This window comes from Micropterus salmoides, unplaced genomic scaffold (assembly GCF_014851395.1).
Source record: "Micropterus salmoides isolate LMB-PRFRI ecotype aquatic unplaced genomic scaffold, ASM1485139v1 Ms_hic_scaffold_8, whole genome shotgun sequence".
NCBI lineage: Eukaryota > Metazoa > Chordata > Actinopteri > Centrarchiformes > Centrarchidae > Micropterus > Micropterus salmoides.
Window position 1 is genome coordinate 28,416,614 of NW_024044570.1, and position 20,473 is coordinate 28,437,086.

The 20,473-nt window shown below is 39.7% G+C and overlaps 1 protein-coding gene across 3 annotated transcripts in view; it reads right to left on the minus strand.

Moving 5' to 3' along the window:
- cdh13 (cadherin 13, H-cadherin (heart)) overlaps positions 1-20,473 on the minus strand; it is a 338,083-nt gene that overhangs the window by 185,961 nt on the left and 131,649 nt on the right. For 2 of the 3 annotated variants that reach the window (XM_038706579.1, XM_038706577.1), the window contains exons 5-6: positions 14,388-14,393; positions 13,670-13,822 (exon numbers count right to left, since the gene is read on the minus strand). In XM_038706579.1, coding sequence (XP_038562507.1) covers positions 13,670-13,822; positions 14,388-14,393 — 159 coding nt within the window. Of the gene's footprint in view, positions 1-13,669; positions 13,823-14,387; positions 14,394-19,196; positions 19,360-20,473 lie in introns of those variants that run through there. The other variant, XM_038706580.1, reaches the window with a different exon arrangement.

Sequence of the window (20,473 nt, forward strand, 5' to 3'; positions counted from 1 at the left end):
CTCCTCCTGAGCCATTCAAGTAGTCCTCCCTTTGCTGGGGTGGTGAATTCAAAGAGGCTCTGCCTGCCTGCCGTTTTCTTAAGATCCCAGGGAAGCTGCTGTGCAGTAGCTCCAAGGTGAATAGTATCCAGCACCTCCCAATCACTCCTGTGGCTCAGCCTTTATCAGCAGGCTGCTCTCCACCCTAGTCCTGGCCTAACACAGTTCAGACAGTCCCCAGGAGGGAGAGCTTTCCCTCCCTCAAACTCTCCTTAATGCTCTCCCTTGGACACAGTAAGGGGGGCATAATATGATCACCGTGAAACTTGCTGAACTGCTTTACTGTGCGGCTCCAGCTAAGTGAGCTTGATTGGTCAGATCAGTTTAGAATGTCTAGAAAGAGAGGAACCTGAGGGTGGGGCAGAGGCATTAAAGACATATATCTTGACACCCTAATGGTGGTGGTGAAAATGGGAAGTTAGCAGTGCCACTCACCACTAGAATTCAAACAGGGATCATGGAAAACAGAATATGCTGTGTTTCAAGGAGGTTTCTTAGTACAATATATTTTCATTGCGTTTAAGTCACAAAGATAAACACTGTGCACACTGTTATTGTATTATGTTGCAGACTGTATACTTCTGAAGAAAAGCCTTTCAGTATTCAATTTTCATGCAGCATATCCTACAGTACAGCAAGGTGTGATAACAACAGAGGGATGTTTTTCCCTCACTTTCCCAAAAGAATTTAATTTTTTCCTCTATCCAAAGCATAGACCTCAAGGCTTCAGCTTCTCTAAGAAACACCTACTGGACATGAGGATGTTAATCTACTGGTCCTGTAAACATCTGCTGCATCTACCTTCAAAAACTTGAATAATTCTATGCCAATAAATTAAGCCATGGAAGCAGACTGTCAAGAAGGAAGCACAGCTGCTACATGTGTTTCATGCTCTCACCACAGCTCTCTGAGAGACATGGAAAGGGACTGGGTGAGAGTTTTCTGCTGAAGAGCATATTTTTCTGTAAAGTGAAACCGCTACTTTATAGCATCAAAGCCAAAACTGTTAAGCCAAAAACTCCCCATACTCCTGAATTAGAAGATTAGGGTTTTGCCAAAGCATTTTTAGCCATGCTTTGGGCTATCGTGGTCTGTCGGTCAGCTGAAATGTGTTACCAACGATTAGATGGATTGTCATGAAATATTGACATTCGTAGTGACCAGTGGACAAAGCCGTCTGACTTAACTGATCTCCTTCCTCTTCCTCAGGCACTTTCATGACGTTGACATTTTTGTTTTTTAGAGAAATATCTCAACAACTATAGGATGGATTACCATTCAATTTGCAACATATATCCATGGTGCCCACAGGGATAAATCCTAATGACTTGGGACATCCACTGAGTTTTCATCATTTATAGTCACAGGCTATACCATGGCTGTAGTCTGAAGTACATGATAAAATGATGAACAACATGGTAAATATATTTGTCCCAGATTGTTTTGTTGAAGATTAGTTTAATATGATCACAATAAGATCCTATGTATGCTTGCTGGTTGCTAAGACATCATAGGCCCATTCTACACTCAAAACTTTACTTAATTTTTAATTGAAAATAAAAACTAAGCGTAGCTCTTTATATAATCCATGTTTTAGCAATATCTTCAAATGGAAAGCACTGGTAGTCTAATTTGCAGCTATAAAGCCAGTGTTAATCATTTTATTATTAGCCGTTATCAGCACGAACATCTTAGAAATAATACATTATTTAAAAAATGTGAATGTGCTCTTCAGCAAACAAAACCGCTCTTGGAATATCGGGTTGTCTAATGTATGGATTTAATTTTCTGTCTCTTATCCCAGAGTCACTGATCTGTAATGTTCCTCATTATATTAAAAGAAAAAGAAGCCCTTGGAATGTCAAAGAAGATATAAATAGATTGTCTTTGGAGGGAGAGAGATTGAACAAAAGATGGAAGGTGAAAAAGAGTGGGGGAGTTTAAAGTATAGAGAAGATAGAAAATGATAGAAAATATCTGCCGTCTGGCAAGATAAAAAATAATCCTGCTTCTGAAAGGCGTTGAAAGAGTCACAAAGGCTCTCCCTGGTGTATCATGGTTCCAAATATCCCCCCTCCTCTCCTAAGGTATAATTCAATCTCCTTTTGTCTGACACTGAAGGTACTGTTTGGAGGGCCGGTGGAAAACTAGACTTACCTGTCTGCTACTGACCACTTTTGTAATGTTGTATTTTTGTACAGGTATTCTTGGACTCTTTTAATAGAAATACTGTTATATCTGTTTGTAAAAATATGTTGGAAAAGATGACATGACCAGCATATACAGGGAGGTCGCTCTGTGAAGAAATTAAGCAAAACACATCCCAACTCTACATCATCTAGGCTGCAGAGCACATAACATGATTAGATGTCCTTAGGTGTGAGTGTGAGTGGTTGTTTGTCCATGTGTGGCCCTGCGATGGACTGGCGACCTGTCCCCCACCTTTCGCCCGATGTCAGCTGGGACTGGCTCCAGCCCCCCGTGACCCTGTACACGGTTGACGATGGATGGATGACTAGTTTCAATCCATGCAATTATGACAGAATCTTATTATAATTCATCATATCATTGAGCAATAATATAAGCTTATGAACTTATGATCTTTAGTATTTGGATAACTTACGGTGTTTTTACTATGCATACTGAGTATTTTCAGAACAAAAACACATTTTGGGATGAATTAAGTTCTGTTTCATGTCATTTTCAGGTAGTACTGTAGCTTAAGTGTGCGCTGGGCAGCTGTGTCAATGAGGGAAATATAAGTATCGGATTGAACTTGGTATTCAGATACCCAGTATTTAAGTATTCAGGTTACTTAACATAAACTTGATTGAGATTTCTATCATTTTCCTCACTGAAAATGGTTTGCTCTGCCATGTGTCAGAAGATCCTATTATACCAATAAATGTCTCTCTGAAGAATGCTGTGTGATCCAAGACTGTAAAAAGTTGTTTATTTTCATAGTGTGAGAAGAGATTAAGATGAAACTTTTCATTTTTAGACGGCCTATCTTGCTCAGCAATGACTTTGTCTGTTATTATTGTATTTACTTTTACTTTTATTTTTTTATGTTAACTCCTGTCAGGATAGATTTTAATAGTGAAGTGACCCATATCAGTAAATGTCCCATCTTTTGGTCAACATTAGCCATTTCAGTAGATTATACTGAGAGTTTTTCTGTCCCCAGTCTCTACAGCTGAAAGTGGAGCTGCCCTAGTACTAAGGCAAAGTGCACTAGGGGTTGTGCCATGTGCCTCAGCAGGCGGCGGACAGGCTGAATTAGCAGCGGTAATGCCTGAGGCTGAGCAACAGGGCTCTCACTGTTTAATCAGGTTATCTGGGAGTAGGGGCACAGCAGTGTGTCTGCAGGGGTTTAAGGGGGTTTCTGGAAGGACAGCAGGATAGTGACACAACTCTCAGAGTTTAATGATTCTGACCTGAAGGAAAGCTTATAAACTGGAAAAAATGAGAAAACTTTGAGGAAAATCTCTCTGAACTGCCCTGTAGAAAGAACTTCAAAGAAAGTTTCATATTGTCACTCAGTTTATTTGAAGTTTGCTTACATTTGACAACACGTCCTCATACCTAAACAATAAAATAGGTCAACTGTCAAGTGCCCCAAAAATAAGACCGTTTTCCAAAATATTGGCAGGTACCAGTCCAGCGACAGGTGTACATTACCTAAAGTACTTTAAGTAAATTACTTGACCTATGTCACATTATATTTAACACATGGTAAATGTTGTAAAATTATGGCAGTTTGGTTAGGTTTAGGCAACAAAACCACTAGAAAATGATCTTGGTTTGGGTTAAAATAATTACATTACGTACGTCATGTGACGTAATTTTGTGATGTAAGCAAAGTAAGTCATCTACAAAACATTATTAACTTAAACTTTGACTTTCATTCACGCAGGATTCAAACCTTGGTCTCCTCAGTGAATGTCCTGAGTTTCCTTGACACATCCTTTACTGTTTACTGTGTCGCAAATATAGTTAAAAAGACAATTAAGCATGTGAAATAACAAATGAACTACCCAAAGTATTATCAGTGAAGCGTAATGTTGACCCTGTGTGACCCTGTGGCTTGAAATTATTGTGGTTATATTTCTTAAAAGGTAAGAGCAATTATGGTGGCATGAGGATTGTTTGCTCAGAGAGTAGGTGGTGTTGGTGGTGGTGTTGATGGTGTGTGTGTGTGTCCTTTATCTCTTGCCCACATACAGAGACTAAGTGTACATCAGGGCTGTTTTCCTGTGTGCAGGGCAGCGTATCCTGCTCTCCAAAGCCCAGGAAATTACAGTCCAGCCAAGCAGAAAACAGGAGTGGGATTTGAACAACAGGCTTCACCTGTCTCAGGCCTTGGGCTCATAAAGTTACACCAACTGTAAATGAGGGAGACATTAGATTGCAATATGAAACAGTGGTGTACGTCTACACTGTGAGTACGTGTTGAACTGTGTTGGTGTGTATATGTGCACATTTTGGTACATAATATGAAAGATACACCAAATATTTATTTTTATGAATCAAAAATTAGCTTTTTAATTTATTTTATTTTTACTGTTCTTTTGTTCTTATCATCTCCCACTGGTCTCCTATTTCATCTGCCTTCTCTCACGTCCCTATGGTCGATTGTTCTTTCTTCGTGTCTCCTCTTAATACAGACTTTTCTCTTTTTTAGAACTGCCTGGAGGCACACTGCCCCCAAATTATTAATTTCATGTGGCTGTTTTGTTAGCAAAAAGTTAATTTAGTTAAACAGTATGGACCACACTCCCAGCAGTAAATCCTTTAGAGCTACAGTACTGTTAGTGGAGGAGTCATGTGAACAGTGCCTTCAGATAAATACCTTTCTGGTACTATGTTTTCCCTTTTGAGCACTTAGGCTAAGTGTATGAATGTGTATGACTGGTGAATGCAGATGTAGTGTAAAAGCGCTTTGAGTTGTTGAAAAGACTAGAAAGACGCTATAGAAATACGGAGCATTTGCACCAGCAAACAGAAATTCTTAAGCAATGTGCAAATTGATAAAGCTATTAAGCTGACGTGTTTAATGTGTGGACCATCCAGTATTTATACATTTAAAAGATGCCAATCAGATTTAAAAGATATAAAATTAGATAGAGTGGCTAGCAGGATATGAGATTATGCAGAAGGAGATAGGCTTGTATCTGCTGGTTTCCACTTACTACAAATTGCTGATTGTTCCTTTAAACATATTTGAACAATATTTAATGATTCAGGTTTAAGGTCAGAACATTTCACTTGCCAATTGCCTTCATTCTTATTCTGTTTCCAGAAATATATACATAGAGACATCTAGATAGAGATATGCACAGACATCCACACTCAGGGTCAAATGATTGGGTTTTCCCCTACAGTCACTGTTCTTCCACCTCAGCAACATGACGGATTAATCACACATCCTCTCTCTCTGACACCTAAGCAGAAGAAAACAGCCACAGTGGAGCAGGTATAAGCCAAAAGGACAGATAGAAATGGGAGCAGTGACTGTAAAATTTGATTAAACAACAAAACCGTGTCCATGAGATCAGTGCCTTGTGCTGCAAGGTATGAGGATGAAATCCTGCAAAGTCACCAAATTAGCAAATTGTGGGAATTATGTGTTCTGTATGTCTGCAAAAATAAAAAGCTTGAAGCAATTTAATGCTTACACTGTTAGGAATTCTAATACATATCTGCGAAACCTGCCCTGAAATGCTTTAACCAGCACCTCTGTGATGTATGTGTACTGTGTGTAAAGAGGGGATTAGTATATATTATCTGTTATTTTTAGATGAAATGTATGGAGCAACAGTGGTGCATACTAGTAGAGGGAAAATACATTTCAGAGGTATTAGGGACTGAGGAGATCTCTTCATCCTCATTCACACTATAAATTCTTGTGCTTCAAGCGAATGCAATCAGCTTTCCAATGCACATAAAGGACAAACACACATGCTTTTATGCTCCATGATGTGCAAGGGCCATGTCAAGGTGTGTCTGCTGTGCAGTATTTATGCAAATATTACTAACATATATAGATTGTATTATCTAAGTGCAATGTTTCTGCACGCCACAGCCAATAGCAGCTGTCTATCTTTACCTGCTCTAAAAGTTATTTCCTTTCACCATTGTGTTGTTGAATTATGGGGAAGATTTCTGTTTGCGTCCACACAGTGTCAAACCTTTCCACAGTTTGCAATACTAATACAATGAAATTGGCCTCCAAATTGTGTGTATCAGTACTGGAAAACTACATGGGGTCGTGGTGGCGGTCATTTCAGCTTTGATTGATATGCCAAATTCTGCATGACTAACTATCAATATTTTAATCATTTTAGCCTTGGGTTGCTCTCTACAAAATCAAAGCTAAAAATATCCTTAAAGTTGATGTCACTGTAAGAGAGTCAAAAGCCTCGCCAGTCATTTCCACAGAAGTGATCTGTCAGAGGATGCCGCCGTTTGATGTCTACTCTGTCAAAAAAACAGGTAAATATAGGTAAAAATCTTTTTCTTTATTTAAACAGTTTGACAACATAACAAAACTCTTTTTGAGGAGGCAGCTTTGCACAGTTTTTGAAAGCTGAGATATTTGAAAATCTAAAATTCAAAACAGCTGTCACTTCACAGCTTGGCCTTTGTAGAGTTGAGATAGGTCCATATGGTTTTTCAGTGAGCCCTTCCTTTGTCAATGTGTACTGTGGCTTGACGGACAGAATATAGGGAGCAGAGTATGGTGCCTTTTAGATCTGCTGTCAAAGGACATCACAAGAGCGGATGCTACTTTCTTTTGCAAGGCACAAGCTGCAACCCCAGGATATAAAGCACATAGCCAAAATAAGGATGACCAAAAATACAACACAAAACACTGGGAATTAGGACGACTTTTAAAGAATATTTAAGTTTGTTTTTAAGTAAAATTAAAAATTATCTAATTATTTTAAAGAATAAAATAGTATCAAAGTATCAAAAATAGTGATTACAATAATTAGGCTGCAACTGCAGACTGAGTATTCTGGATGTGGAAATCACAAAGAAACATTTTAACGCGATATGATGTCCAAGCACTATTTGTAGCAGTATGCTTTCTCTCTACCTCAAATTTCAGCATCTTCAAGGTAAGCACGCACAAAGGACTCACCACACTTATTGTTGCAATGACCTGCATTACCGAGGGTCATCCCTCTACCTGTGTAAACAAGACTGTTATTTATCACTTCACGTTCTATCTTTCCTCTGTTGTAAGCCAATTAGAGTTCTTCCCCGCCACTCTCGACCCGACCCAAGCTTGTCATAACCGCAGTGATAATGCTCGTACTCTGCCCCACACCCCTCTCCCTTCCTCTCCATTTTCCATCTCATTAACATTCATTTTCACCCTAATTGAGCTTAATAAGAAAATAATGTTTGACATTAAATCCTTGTGAACATGTGGCCCAGCTGATCACTGCGTCTGTTTGTTCTTCCGCAGCAAATGTTTACTTTGTCAGGGGTTTTGTTTGTTTGCCTTGCTTGTGGTTCCTGTAATAGCCTATTTAGAATTCTCACTTTCCATCTGTCTTGAGCTGACCCCTCGCTGTTGTTATGCTGAAGTTAGACTGTGTTTTTCTTAAATGTGTTTCCCAAGTTTTGCTTAGTTTGTACTTTTACTTGCAACAGTTTCTGCGACTATATATTTCAAGCCAAGCCTCCAAAACTCAAACCACTGTATTTAGATACCAAGCCGGTCAAATTTATTGATTTAATTTCTTCAAAGCCAGTGGCAATATTATTTTGATGTACAATGACCTTGTAGGGAGGGTGGAGAATTTCTTTGCCAATATCAATCATCACATAAAAATAGCCGAGGAGAAGGAAAGAAGGGAAAGTAAGGAAGTGGAGGGCCTGTTCAATATAACTTTGGTTGTCTGTACAGCAAGACATTGACACCTTACTGGTGGAGTCCAAACCTTAAACATATAGGACTAGTAGTCAGCAGCACAATCATGACATATAACCCTGAAAGTGAGGAGCATACAGATACAAATACGCATACAGATGTAATCTCTATCCAGAACAACATCCACTGCACATCTGAACATCTTCTTTTGTCTCTTGATGGATAATAGACTTGATATTCACCAGCATGTGCCTTGAAATTTTACTCCAAAAGCATCCTGGATTGGAAATTTAAAACATGATATCCTTGCATGCTTGTGTATCCATCTGCAGGAATGGGCAGTATGTAATTAAATACGTATTTGAAATACAAAATAGGATTTTGTAATTTGCATTTGATAGAGTTCATGAAAATGGCTTTATATCAATATACTTAAGTGTTTTGTATTTTGTAGTTTAAAAACACTGTAAAAGTCTGATGTGGTGACATCATTAAAATGCCGCCTCTGATTTGTGCCTACTCAGTAATTTGTCCAGACTTGTTCAGATCAGAACAGAAACTGACCTGAAGAAGAAGGTCAAGGTGAGAAGCGTGTAGGTTTCCATCACTTTCCATCCATTTTTAGCATAAATTGCTCCACTTCTTGACAGTTCCTGTTTTGCTCTGGTGTTCAGTTTAGTAGCCTAGACTAAATCGTTTACTGATTTTATGTAATGTTCTTTCTCACTACTTGACCCAAGTAGCAGCCCCAGTTAACATTAGTTTTCATTGGTTGTGCACAAATTTTTTTTAAAGCATTTCAGAGTTCAGCAAATTGTTATTTAAGATTAAATTTTTGGTTACTTTAAAACTAACTTGTATCTGAGTGTTCAAATGGATATGTGAATATCTGATCTGTTAGCTGGTTGCATATGTGAGATTTATCGCATGACTCATTGAGCAGAGAAAAGCTGTTGCTGTGAAACAATGTACACAATCAACTGAGTCAGTGTACTGGTGATGGGATAGATCAAAAAGTCCGCTAGAAGGTTTGCAAAGTGATTTCATTGTACCTTGAGAAAGTATTTTTAGTATTTTTTTGAAATGCAAAAATATGGTTTATATTGCACATGTTGGGGCTGCTGTATTTTGTAATTTATTTTGATTTGTTTATTTATAATTAGGCTATCTGGTATCTTATTAAAAAAACATTTTGATTTATTTTTGCCCATCCGTCTCTGTGTGAGTAATTTAATATAATGATATATCGTAGCAGTTTTAACAGATACATCTACCATTTTAAAAAGGCTTTGCCATATAGTGAAAGACATTTCACTTTTCCTATAAAATGCCTTTAGAGTAATGGTGATTTTAATCTACCTCTGAATATTTCATGTATCATCCCCACACAAGCTATTTGCTACAGTGCAGAAGGAGACACCCTTAATGAGTGTGGCCGGGACAGCCTGCAGGGACCACTGGGCTCTATAAAAGCGATACAGTTTTCATTCTGCATACAGCGTTGGACCATCGATAAAAAGGTGAAGCTCTATTTGATAGGAGACCCTTGCTTTGAGTTATGACTGGGACACCGACTTGTGATTTCCGTATGATAAGAGGAGCAAGATATTAAGCAGGCCTGGTTGGGAGAAAGACAGGGAACGGAGGAAGTAAAACAGTGATAGACAGTGTTGGGCAAGTTACTTCCAAAATGTAATACATTATAGATTACTAGTTACTATCATTTGAGAGTAATTAGTTATATTAAAATATCACTGTCTCAGAATTGTAATGCTTTACAATACGTTTACATTACTTTTGAGTTACTTTAACTGCTATATAATGGGCGCATTATTCTGAAAGTAAGATGTGCTCCATAGGTGGGTTGTAGTGATGTGCAGAGTTATCGGGTCGGATCGGGTGGGTCTTTGTCATAAAAATTATGGGGGGGGATTGGATGAATCGTCTCCCCACTAAGAAAGACGTGTGCGCATTTACAAATGAGGTACAGCAGCATTCATTATTTGAATCTGCCGACACTCCAACAGAACCGGTAAGGATGAACTGACAGCAGCCTCTATAATCATGAAAGTTATTGTTATTCGTTAAAGCACAAACACATAGCCTATAGAAATCTATTTATGCATGATCCATTAGGGAGCTCCCATCTTGTTAAAATAAGCGAGCTTCCTCGTAGTTTGCACCGCCTATACAATCTCGACCATCGGATTCCCGCAACAGGAAATAACGTTACTCTTTTACACATAGGTTTGTTTTTCTGGTGCCGAAATGTTTCTCAGTGTTGGTGAATTATTAAAAATAAAACACCACTTAATTTCGAGTTAAAATGCGTTGTAACGTGCATTACTGAGATTATATTACTGCGTTACTTTTGTAACACATTACCACCAAGAACAGGTGATAGAATGTGAAAGCTGCATGTGTAACATGTGTGTACATACCTGTATATGCACATGTACAGTTTTTGCATAGAGAGGCATACCATCTTTCCTTCAGGTATTACTATCAGGTCAGAAATAATGATGATTATTATTGATGGCATAATTGACGTAAAAAGAAAATTCATTCCAGGTCCAGTCCAGTTTTTTCACTATACAATGGGATTATTTAGAGCCTTCAATTAAATCACTGCAATTTTATGGTCAGACTATGAAGGCAAAATCACTCAGAGGGGGATCTTGGAAGTCAGATTAATTTCATAAGGGTTGGCGGTGCATAATCTAGACAAATGCATTCGGTGTGGTTAAAACTGAAATCGACAAATTATTATATATGACTTATTGTTATTTTAAGTTATCTGATTGGTGGAATGTTGAGACAAGTTGAAAATATTAAATCTCTTTGGTCTTACTCATGGCTGGCTACCTTTTCTGACTGACAGTTTCAATAAAGTCTGTTTCAGTTCAAACCAGAGGCGTGAGAGTGTTTTTCATCATGCGTGAATTGTGCTGTCGCATTTTGAAATCAACAGCAAAATGCAAGTACTGGGTAGACATTTTTGAAATTGCTTATTCCAATAAATAACAGGCTTCAACACAATTCTCCTTGTAACAAAAACAGGCAGCATCTGAGGCAGCAAAGAAAGAGAGAGAAAGATCAGTCAAAGATGAAAGTAAAGGAAGATAAAGGATTCAAACTCAATTAGCTACTTTTGGACAGGTAATGTACTAAAAAGTAATACAATCTGTAGCTAGTTGTTCTAAAAAATAATCCTTGACAGACTTGCTAGCCAATGTTTATGTATACATTGTATTTCAGGTTATGATCTCCTGCATCATAGGTGAATCATTTTTATCCTTGGGCCTAAAATTATATTAATTAATGAATACTATTTTGATATTGAGTAAATCTACAAATATGTTAGATCTGTCTGTGTGCAGGATTTTGTTTCAAACTCTCCAGAAGTCTCCTATTTTTCCACACTTCTGCCACCATTCTTTCTTCATTGCGTCATTAAATATATCTGTGCTGAACTAAACTTTTTCTATGCAGAACACAATAAAAACCTTCCCAGACCCTCATTCTCTGATTGTCTCTCTTCTTCACTGTCCTCTTTTCCAGTTCTCTTTGTCTTCCCCAGAGTTTTATGTACCAACTTTTGTTATAGCCAACAAGGACCCAAAAACTTTATTTTACTGAACTGTCACTACACTTTGGGGATATTAGAAAAACTATTAGATAAGGGTGGTTGCTTTGAAGGCGTGTGCTTGTGCAGCTATCTCTATGAGTGTATCTATAATCTTTGTTTTGTAAATTACAGTAGCAATGCTGACAGAGTGAAAAAAGTATCTGCCTGAATTCTAAATTTAATATACTGCAAGTACTTGAAAGAGGCACAAAATGTACAGTTTTACCGGCTGAAATGACAACTAGTTGATTTTTTAGGTAATTAAACAACTGTAAGCTCAATGAGTTTTTTGAAAATGCATTTTACAGCATAATCCTGTAAAAGGGGTTTATGCACTTGATGGCTACATACATGTTATTGTGCTAAATGACCTCACCAGCTAATGCGCCATGTAAAATCGCAATAAAGAAACATCATTCTTTTTGTATCGCAGTGTAAAGCTAGATAATCCTAAGGATGACTTGGGAAAATGTGACACCAGATCATTTTGACTTGTTCTAAGACTACCCCTTTTGGCTGTTATAGCCCTATGTTTTCATATCTTTTTAAATAGTATGTTTGCAGTTTTAACACTAACCTTTGAGGACTAACCAATGTGTTTAGCAAATGTAATGCCATCCAAGGGGATGCTTTCTGGGGTTGGTTGTTGTTAAAATCTCCCCAAATCCAATAACGAGCCGGACAGCACCAGCAATGTGCTTGTTGAAACTTTTTTTATGAAACCTTGTATCCACACAAACTAACCTAGTTAGTTTCATCATTAGTTAATGATGTGCTCCTTAGCATTGGAAATAATGTTTGGTTAGTGGTAGCCAGACAGTTGGTGGTGCAGCAGATAAACACACGTCCTACATGTTTTAGGTTTTGGAAAGTTCTAGATAAAAGACAGCACTCTCTCCACGACTCTTTGAATCCTGAGTATCGCTCTTAATACAGGCTCATCCACAGTGCTTTGGGTGTGGAGAATCCCAAAGCTGGACCAGCCTGCTGGGCCTAGGTCACCCTTCTCATTGGCTATGTTTACTTCAGAAACTTGGTTTTGGTTTAATGAATGTACATGTCAAAACTCAGATTTACCAAGTTTAGCTCATACTCATGGCTCACACCTGGCTCTTTTCCATACCATTAGGGTTAATGTTTAATATAAACATGTTGCTCCATTTACATTTGCTTTCCAACACCTGTGTAAACCCACATCTTCACAGTGTTACGGGCTGTAGTGTCAACAGACAGTAAGAAGTACTGCCTCTATTACTGGATCATCATTTCTTTCCATATTCAGGGATGTTCAGTTATTGGGTGTGAAGGTGAAACACAATGTCCTGGTCACGCCATGCACGTAATAGTAAGAAATGACACAGAAGCCGGGAAAGACAAAATAAATTTGGTGAATATTTGTTTGCTCTTCTCAGCTTTCCCCTCTGTTCCTCTTCTGTTTGCTCTCTTCTCACATCTGTTGGTATTTACAGAGTGAATTATTTCTAAGTTTTTACAAAAGCCAGTTAGCTTATCAACAGCTTGCATTCTGCTCAACACCCGTACTCACGTCTGGTTTTAGAAAACAGGATAAGATCAATTGACTGACTGAAAAAAGTAGCGTTTCTCTTCCTCGCTCTCCCTTTCTGTTCTAGGAGAAATGGTTTCGTCAGGCAGACAACCCAGAGGGCACCAAACCCGGCAGGCACCTCAAACAGGCTCAAATGTTCTTTTATCACAGAGGAAACTACCAACTTCTGACTGAGCATCAATTCAGCGTTGACAAAATACGAAGCCCATCCGTTCCCAAATAACACTGTCATTACATGAATAGTTGTGTAACAAAATCAAAGTGCTTTTCCACAAACCAACCAATAACTCCTCAGTTTTTCCCCATATGCCGAATGCAATCATAGTAAATTCTGTTTGAACTACACGGTCTCATGAATAACTTGACAGAGTTGAAAAGGAAATAATCAGTGGATTACATGAACACTGACAACAGGGAAACAATACATGTGTCCAAGAACCAGAGAGAGAAAGATTGCCCAGGTGGACAGAAAGGAGAGAAAAGAACATACAGACAAACACAGTAAGCACCAGGTCAAACAAAGGCAACCCCCCCACACACACACACTGACCTGGTAGGAGTCAATGGCCTCCCGGTCCAGTGAGCGGCTGACTGACACGTCTCCTGTGTCTATGTCAATGGTGAAGAGACCTTTGGGATCCTGGTCAGCACCGGGACCTGTCAGTCGGAAGATATGGTTCCCTGACTTCTCTGTTGAAATCACCTGCACACACACACACACACACACACACACTGACATCAATAACTCGAACAATTCAAAGCTTTTTCCTTTTTCACAGTGTACTGAAAAACATGTTTTATTAAAAATTATTGAAATACATTTGAGCAAAGGGAGCTTACTGCGCCTTGAATGGTGATACAAATCCCTGATAGCTAGCAATTAAATATTTATATCAGACAAGACTTTGATTTGATTTCATCAGTTTGCAAATTCAACTCATGTAAAATAAGAAAGTTAGCATCATCTCCCTGAGCACTGGAGTCCTGCTGTGACCACTTGTTCATGCACAGTAGGATTCATTTTAGATAAGGAAAGTGGAACAGTTAAATAAATATAAAAATACATTCCTTGATAATTAAGTGTGAATGTTATGTAGATTATCATTTGTGTCGTTTCCCCATGCGAGGAAGATTTAAAGCCAAACACTGAGATAGCCTCACACAGTAGTGATGTTTTTGAGGAGCGCTGCCAAGTTACTTGGATAACCATCCTATTGTCTCAGACAGGAGTGATCTGACCCACGGACCTTTTGGATAGATATACTCACATGAGACTGCAGCAGCCAACAGCATCCACAGATACCCCAGCAACAGGAATGCAGGCAGGTTGGGAGAAAACAAAAAGAAACACAGATAACACAGCATGTTAGATTAACATAGCACGGTGAAAACAGCAACAAGAGCCACAGACCTTGTAGATCTTTGCAGATGCTGAGTTCGGGGCAGATGTTAGAGAGGGAAACATCATGATAAAAATAATAAAACAAAATTGCCAAAACTTGATGTGTAGACAACAAAGTTTTGTATGTTATAACACAATGCATACAGACAGATAGTTCACAGCACAGACCTTTTTCACAGCATACATTCTGACCTGTATAGAAGGGAAAGCACACGATATTAACAATGGCTATGTTCCAGTAAGGCATTGTTCCAAGTGGAGTACAGCCATCATTTATGTTATTTAATACACCTGTGCTTTTCTTGCTATGACATGTCAAAATGTCTATTGACTAGAGCACTTAAACACCTTGATTTTTTCTTGCAAAGGGACATGATGATTAATTGGTTCAGCTGAGACTGAGATTGGAGAAAGGGGAAAACAACTACCCTGGCTTTATCCAAAGGTGAGAAAACATGCCTAACAGCGCCTTCAAAGCTCACTAATTATCACTAATCACATTTGCTTTGTTTAACCCTTACAAAAATAAAGTGTTTTTTGGGGTGCTTAGGTGCTAGACTATTTCTCTACCTTTGGACAGAGCAAAGTTAGCTGTTTCCCCCTCTTTTCACTCTTTATGCTGAGCTAAGCTAACTAGTTACTAGCTTCAGCTACATATTTACTGTACACACCTGACAGAGGTATCAATTTTCTCATCTATGCCTGTATGGGTCTTTCCCAAAATGTCAAACAATTCCTCTAAAATGAAACACAAATCACAAATCTGATAAACATAACTGAGATCTAAAAGTATTTTATGAATGACGATATGCCCTTAAGCAACATGTATAGTGCAGACAGTAGTAGTGCTGTCTTTCTGCTGAAATGTTCCCCCCTCTGGTGTGATGTGAACACCCTCAAAATAAAGGCTGCCAACAACACAACAATGTGTCACTGTCTAAACACGTAGAGGATGTCTAAATACTTCAATTGCCAGTGAATGCTGCACCCACATAAACACATACAGGGTTGTCACCATTATGACATCCTTGTGGGACTCAGTGCTGTCTGTGTGCCAAGGATCTAAACGGTCCCCCTGCACTGCGCCTCGTGATCAGAAGGGTGTCATGAGGTCACCTTTAATGACAGCGCGCTTCAATGGGACAGCAGCTAAAAATGAAGGCCTTTCTACTACCCACTTGAAAGAGCATGGGAGATGAGACTGCAGTGTTACAAGCCTATATGCCAGATGAAGCTGAAGCCCTTATAGCCTCTCCAAAGCTCTCTGCCATTTATCTCGATGTCCCGCTTCATCTTTTCCCTCTATTCACTCTCGCGCTCAGGCCCCGCTTGTTACTTTCTCTAATATGTCCATCCTTTCATCCATACTCTGGACTGTATCCTCTTGCACTCACTCCCTCGGCTCGTTTTGTTTGTAATACCAAATGATGGGAGAGAAATGTTAAAAGTGTTACAGAAACTCTTTGTCTGGTCCCTACTGCTCTTGCATTATCTTTCTCCTTCCCCTTTTTCACTTCTCACCCTCCTCTCCAGTTTTCTTAGCCTTGTTCATCTCTTTGCAATCTGAGAGATCTTTGTTTAACAGCAGTAATACTATGAGCTGTGAAACCCCTGATCATCAATAATGACAGTGAGTCATTGTGTACTTTCCCCATCTTTCAATCCTTATGAGGACATAAACGCTGATATACAAAACCCACCTTTGCGTGCACACACACACACACACACACACATACATACACACACACAGGTGCAATAGCTGTCATTCAGGACAGAGATATTTCTGAGCAGTAATCATAGAGGCAGCCAGCACCTGCTGAGAGTGACAAACTGGGTCAGATGAAGAAACCCCCCCCCCCAAAAGGAATGAGGTGCAATATTAGTTGGATTCACAGATGGCTGGGTGTCAAACTTGAAGAAATGCGGGGAGAGTTGAGGAAAAACAAGAAAGGACGTACAGGGAGGATGGGAGGGGGTTGGTGGGGGGGTGAGGACACAGAAGGAGGGAGGGGAGGAAGAAGAATGTGGGAGAGGGAGAGATTGCTGATAAAGACACGGGAACTTGAGCTGAAGAGTAACTGAAGTGTCAGGAGAAGTTTATTGTGATTAGGAGATGTCTCCGTGGGGGAGAAGTGTGATAATCTGTGCCGCACCTACACCTACACACACACACACACACACAAATGCTCTGACTTGCACACATGCTGGCAGTGAAACGTGCACCCAGTGGCTTTGTCTCCACTGAGTCTGTCTCCCTCTGTGAGTGTGGGAGGACTGATGGGAGAATCTCACCTCTTTCTATCAGCTCTCATTACCAGCCGAGCACACATGAAAGACTGTGGGGCTCGTGATACTGCGGGAAGATGACAGGAGGTGTGGCGCAACGCCGCAACACCAAACACCTCTGAGCACACAGAGAGAATGAGCACCAAAACAATGGGTCGGAACCTGAGTGCGCATGTTTTTGTGTGTATTTAAACATCGATAACACCTCCTACTGTCAGGTGTCAGGAGGGCAACACACAAAAACCAGTGAAAAAGCAACACAGGTATGTACAAATATGTATACACACACAGACATCTTGTTTATATAACTTGTAAAAATTCACTTTAGTGTTAGTGTGTGTGTGTGTGTGTGTGTGTGTGTGTGTGTGTGTGTGTGTCAAAAATCAAAAGAAAAATCTGGTGTGCAATGTAAAGTCTGCCAAAGAAAGTGTAAGATGGTCCAAAGAAACACTAAATCATTACCGGGCAAATTCTGTATACACAGACATGCACACAAACAAACACAAACGCACTCCAGACCAACTCAAGGCACACTCCCTATATCCTAACATTTTCTAAGGGAGAATTTCCACTCCAGTGTGCATGAGTGTGTGAGAGTATGCAATAGCATCCCTCAGTGGTGCTTCTCTTATCCCTATCAAGGTCATACAGCCAGCTGCGAATGACAATCACTGGCCATGAAAGGACTCTTGGGACCAGGCCAGGGCTTGTGTGTGTGTTTGTGTGAGCGAGAGAGAGAGAGAGAGAGAGAGAGAGAGAGAGAGAGAGAGACTGAAGTGATCGACTGATTGTGCCTGTGAGTACGAGTGTATTATTGTGTGTGAGACATGAGTGTACAAGAATGTGTGTACAATGCGTGTGTGTGTGTACAAGCATGCCAGGCTTGGACCAGAGCTCAGTGTGATTGTCCTGCCACTCCAGCCTGCTAATGAGAGGGACGAGGCGAGGTGGAAAGGCCTGGTAAAGACTCGGACAGGTAGAACCTACAGAGTCCTCAACACAGGATGATGGGAAAGCAATGGCGCTAATTAACTGTCTTTGATTGGTTAGCCAGGCCTCCGGTCAGCCACTGTGTATTGAACCAATCACAACAAGCCTGAGAAGGGCAGCAATCAAGAGGGACCCTTGTCGAAAAAAAGAAAAGGAAAGACAAGAGTATCATTAATTATCAAGACTGTGTTAAGAGGGTCAACAGGGACTGCTGAAATTCTGCTTTTAAAAACAAGTCTTAATTCACACAGTCCAGCTTGTCCTTGTCTCCTCTTAGTGTTCAGCCTTTTTTTCCCCCCTTTCTTTCGAGGCAGCAATTGAATAATATATTAATTCACAAAACAATAAAAAGGCTAACTTTGCAAGGACTATGAGAGTATATTTTATCAAAGACTTTTAGCTAAAAAAAAGGCTGCCTGTGTTAGCTTGCTTAAGCTTACGCAAGGACAGCGTCTCTTAGGCAGTTCACACCTAACAAATCTGTTTTTTATTGCATCTCCTCGTTCTTTTTAAGCTCCTCTCATCAAAATGAATTTCACATCTGCTCGATGTGTCTGGGGGGGTGTAGGCATGAATTGGAATTTGCGTCAGACGGTTTTAAGTCACCGCTGGCGAACATCCGCCACAAATGGGCATGATTAACATGCTGAAAGACAGACGGGGAGAAAAAGGCAGGAACTTTCTGGTCTTCCTAAGACAATTAAGAGAATCAATTAGACTAAATGACGAGGCCCGCAGGCTGCCTGCTTTCTAATGTTGTAACATCTCACAACACAACTTGCTCACTCCCCGCTTGGAAGATCAGATCCCTGGTATTGAATGACTGTTTTGGTGAGAGGAGGAGCAACCAAAAGAGACAAAGATAGAGTGTGGGGGGAAAAACACAAAGAGTAATAAATGAAGTAAAAATAACAGATGACCGACACCAGGTGGAGGCCAGCAAGACAGAGGAAGGCGAAGGACTGAAAGGCAGAGCACATCAGGACACACTAGGCACTAAAACAATGGAACAAAAGGTGCTAGACACGTCTCTTCGCCTTACTGTATTAGCAGGGCTACAGCTAAACCACCAACAGTACTTTATTGGAGCTGTCATGTCAAGTCAGACACGTTGTGTTGATTTGTGACCTGGACCCTGAGGTAAGGAAGGATAAACACAGGTTGAATAACTGACAGCTCCAGTGCAGCAAGGAAAGTTAAGATGGCTTTACAGACCGAAGTGTTTGAGATTTCACACCGATACATCCCAGATGTTGATTTGTTATTTAATAAGGCGTGTGTGTTTTGCTTTTAGAGTGTGCATTTGCACGTTTGCCTGTGTGCATCAGTGAATCTGAATTACTGGCTGTTATAGGCTTTTTGGGAATTAGCAAGTATTCAGATCAGATTTGTGTAATACCTGTTTTGCAGTTATAATCCCAAACTCATCCATCCATCCATCCATTTTTTATATTAATGTGTAATCCACAGCCCAGGGCTGAATAAGAAAATCCAAAGGTGACATAGTCCAATCCATTATACACTAGAGAACACTGGTAGACAGCCACAAAACATGAACTAGAAAACTAGCATTTACTGTGGTGCACAACATACAGAACAATGAACAAGCCAGGACTGAAACACAGACAACCACTTAAATACACAGGTGCGGGAGAAACTAATCACGCACAGGTGAAACCACTAAGACAATCAGAGACAGGAAGTAAAACATGACAAGAAACACACTAAAACAGGAAGTAAAGCTCACAGAAACACCCAAGGAATGATATCACAAAATAAAACATCACGCGGCACGAGTGCCTTACTAACAAAACATATTCAAAAGCAAAGAACACAGAGACAGTAAAACAAGACCATAGCACTAGGGCAGACCAAAACTACAATGTAACAAAAGAAACAACTAAAAACACACCTCAGAAAGAAAGGCCCCTGCAGGTTGTGAGGGCTAGAACCCAGCAGCTACTCACTTTGAATTTCTGAGTATCTGAATTCTGAGGTCTTATAAAGCGTTCAGACTCAGTCCACATCTGTTCCAAATTTACTTGAACTGCTCTTCTGGGTTTGGGCCATTACTTTTGTTTTAAATCTAAACAAACTTTTGACATACTGAGCTATAAGAGCAACTTGTAAATGGACTACTATGAAGCGCATTGCAATTCTCTATAACAGTTTTGGACCAACCCCTCTACAGCTGTATCTTATTGGATGCTGGGCTGTCTTTTAACAAAAATCTGCTTATACTTGGTATCCTCTATGCTCTGTGCATCTGCACCCAGTCTAAACAAAACATGTCAATAAACACAGACATATTCATCACATAAAGATGGGATGACAGCCGTCTGTCAAACCATCACACTTTGGTCATCACCTGTGATTGGCCTGCCACAAGATTTAATAGGATCTCTAGTTTTCTTGACATTAGGAGAATTGCAATTTTAAACCTCCGTGAGATGGGTGGAAATCTGTTCAAAACTGGAGTCAGACAATACTGATACTATTAAAAAAAGTACTGAAGAGGACACTAAGGTTACCCAGCTACCCCTATACCCCATACCCCATCCAACACCCTTGAGAATAACACCTGACTCAAACATAATCTGAGACATGAGCAAAAAGGTTTCAGGAATAAATATTTAAACTACTCGAGCTACAATTTATTTATTTTCCTGAATATTC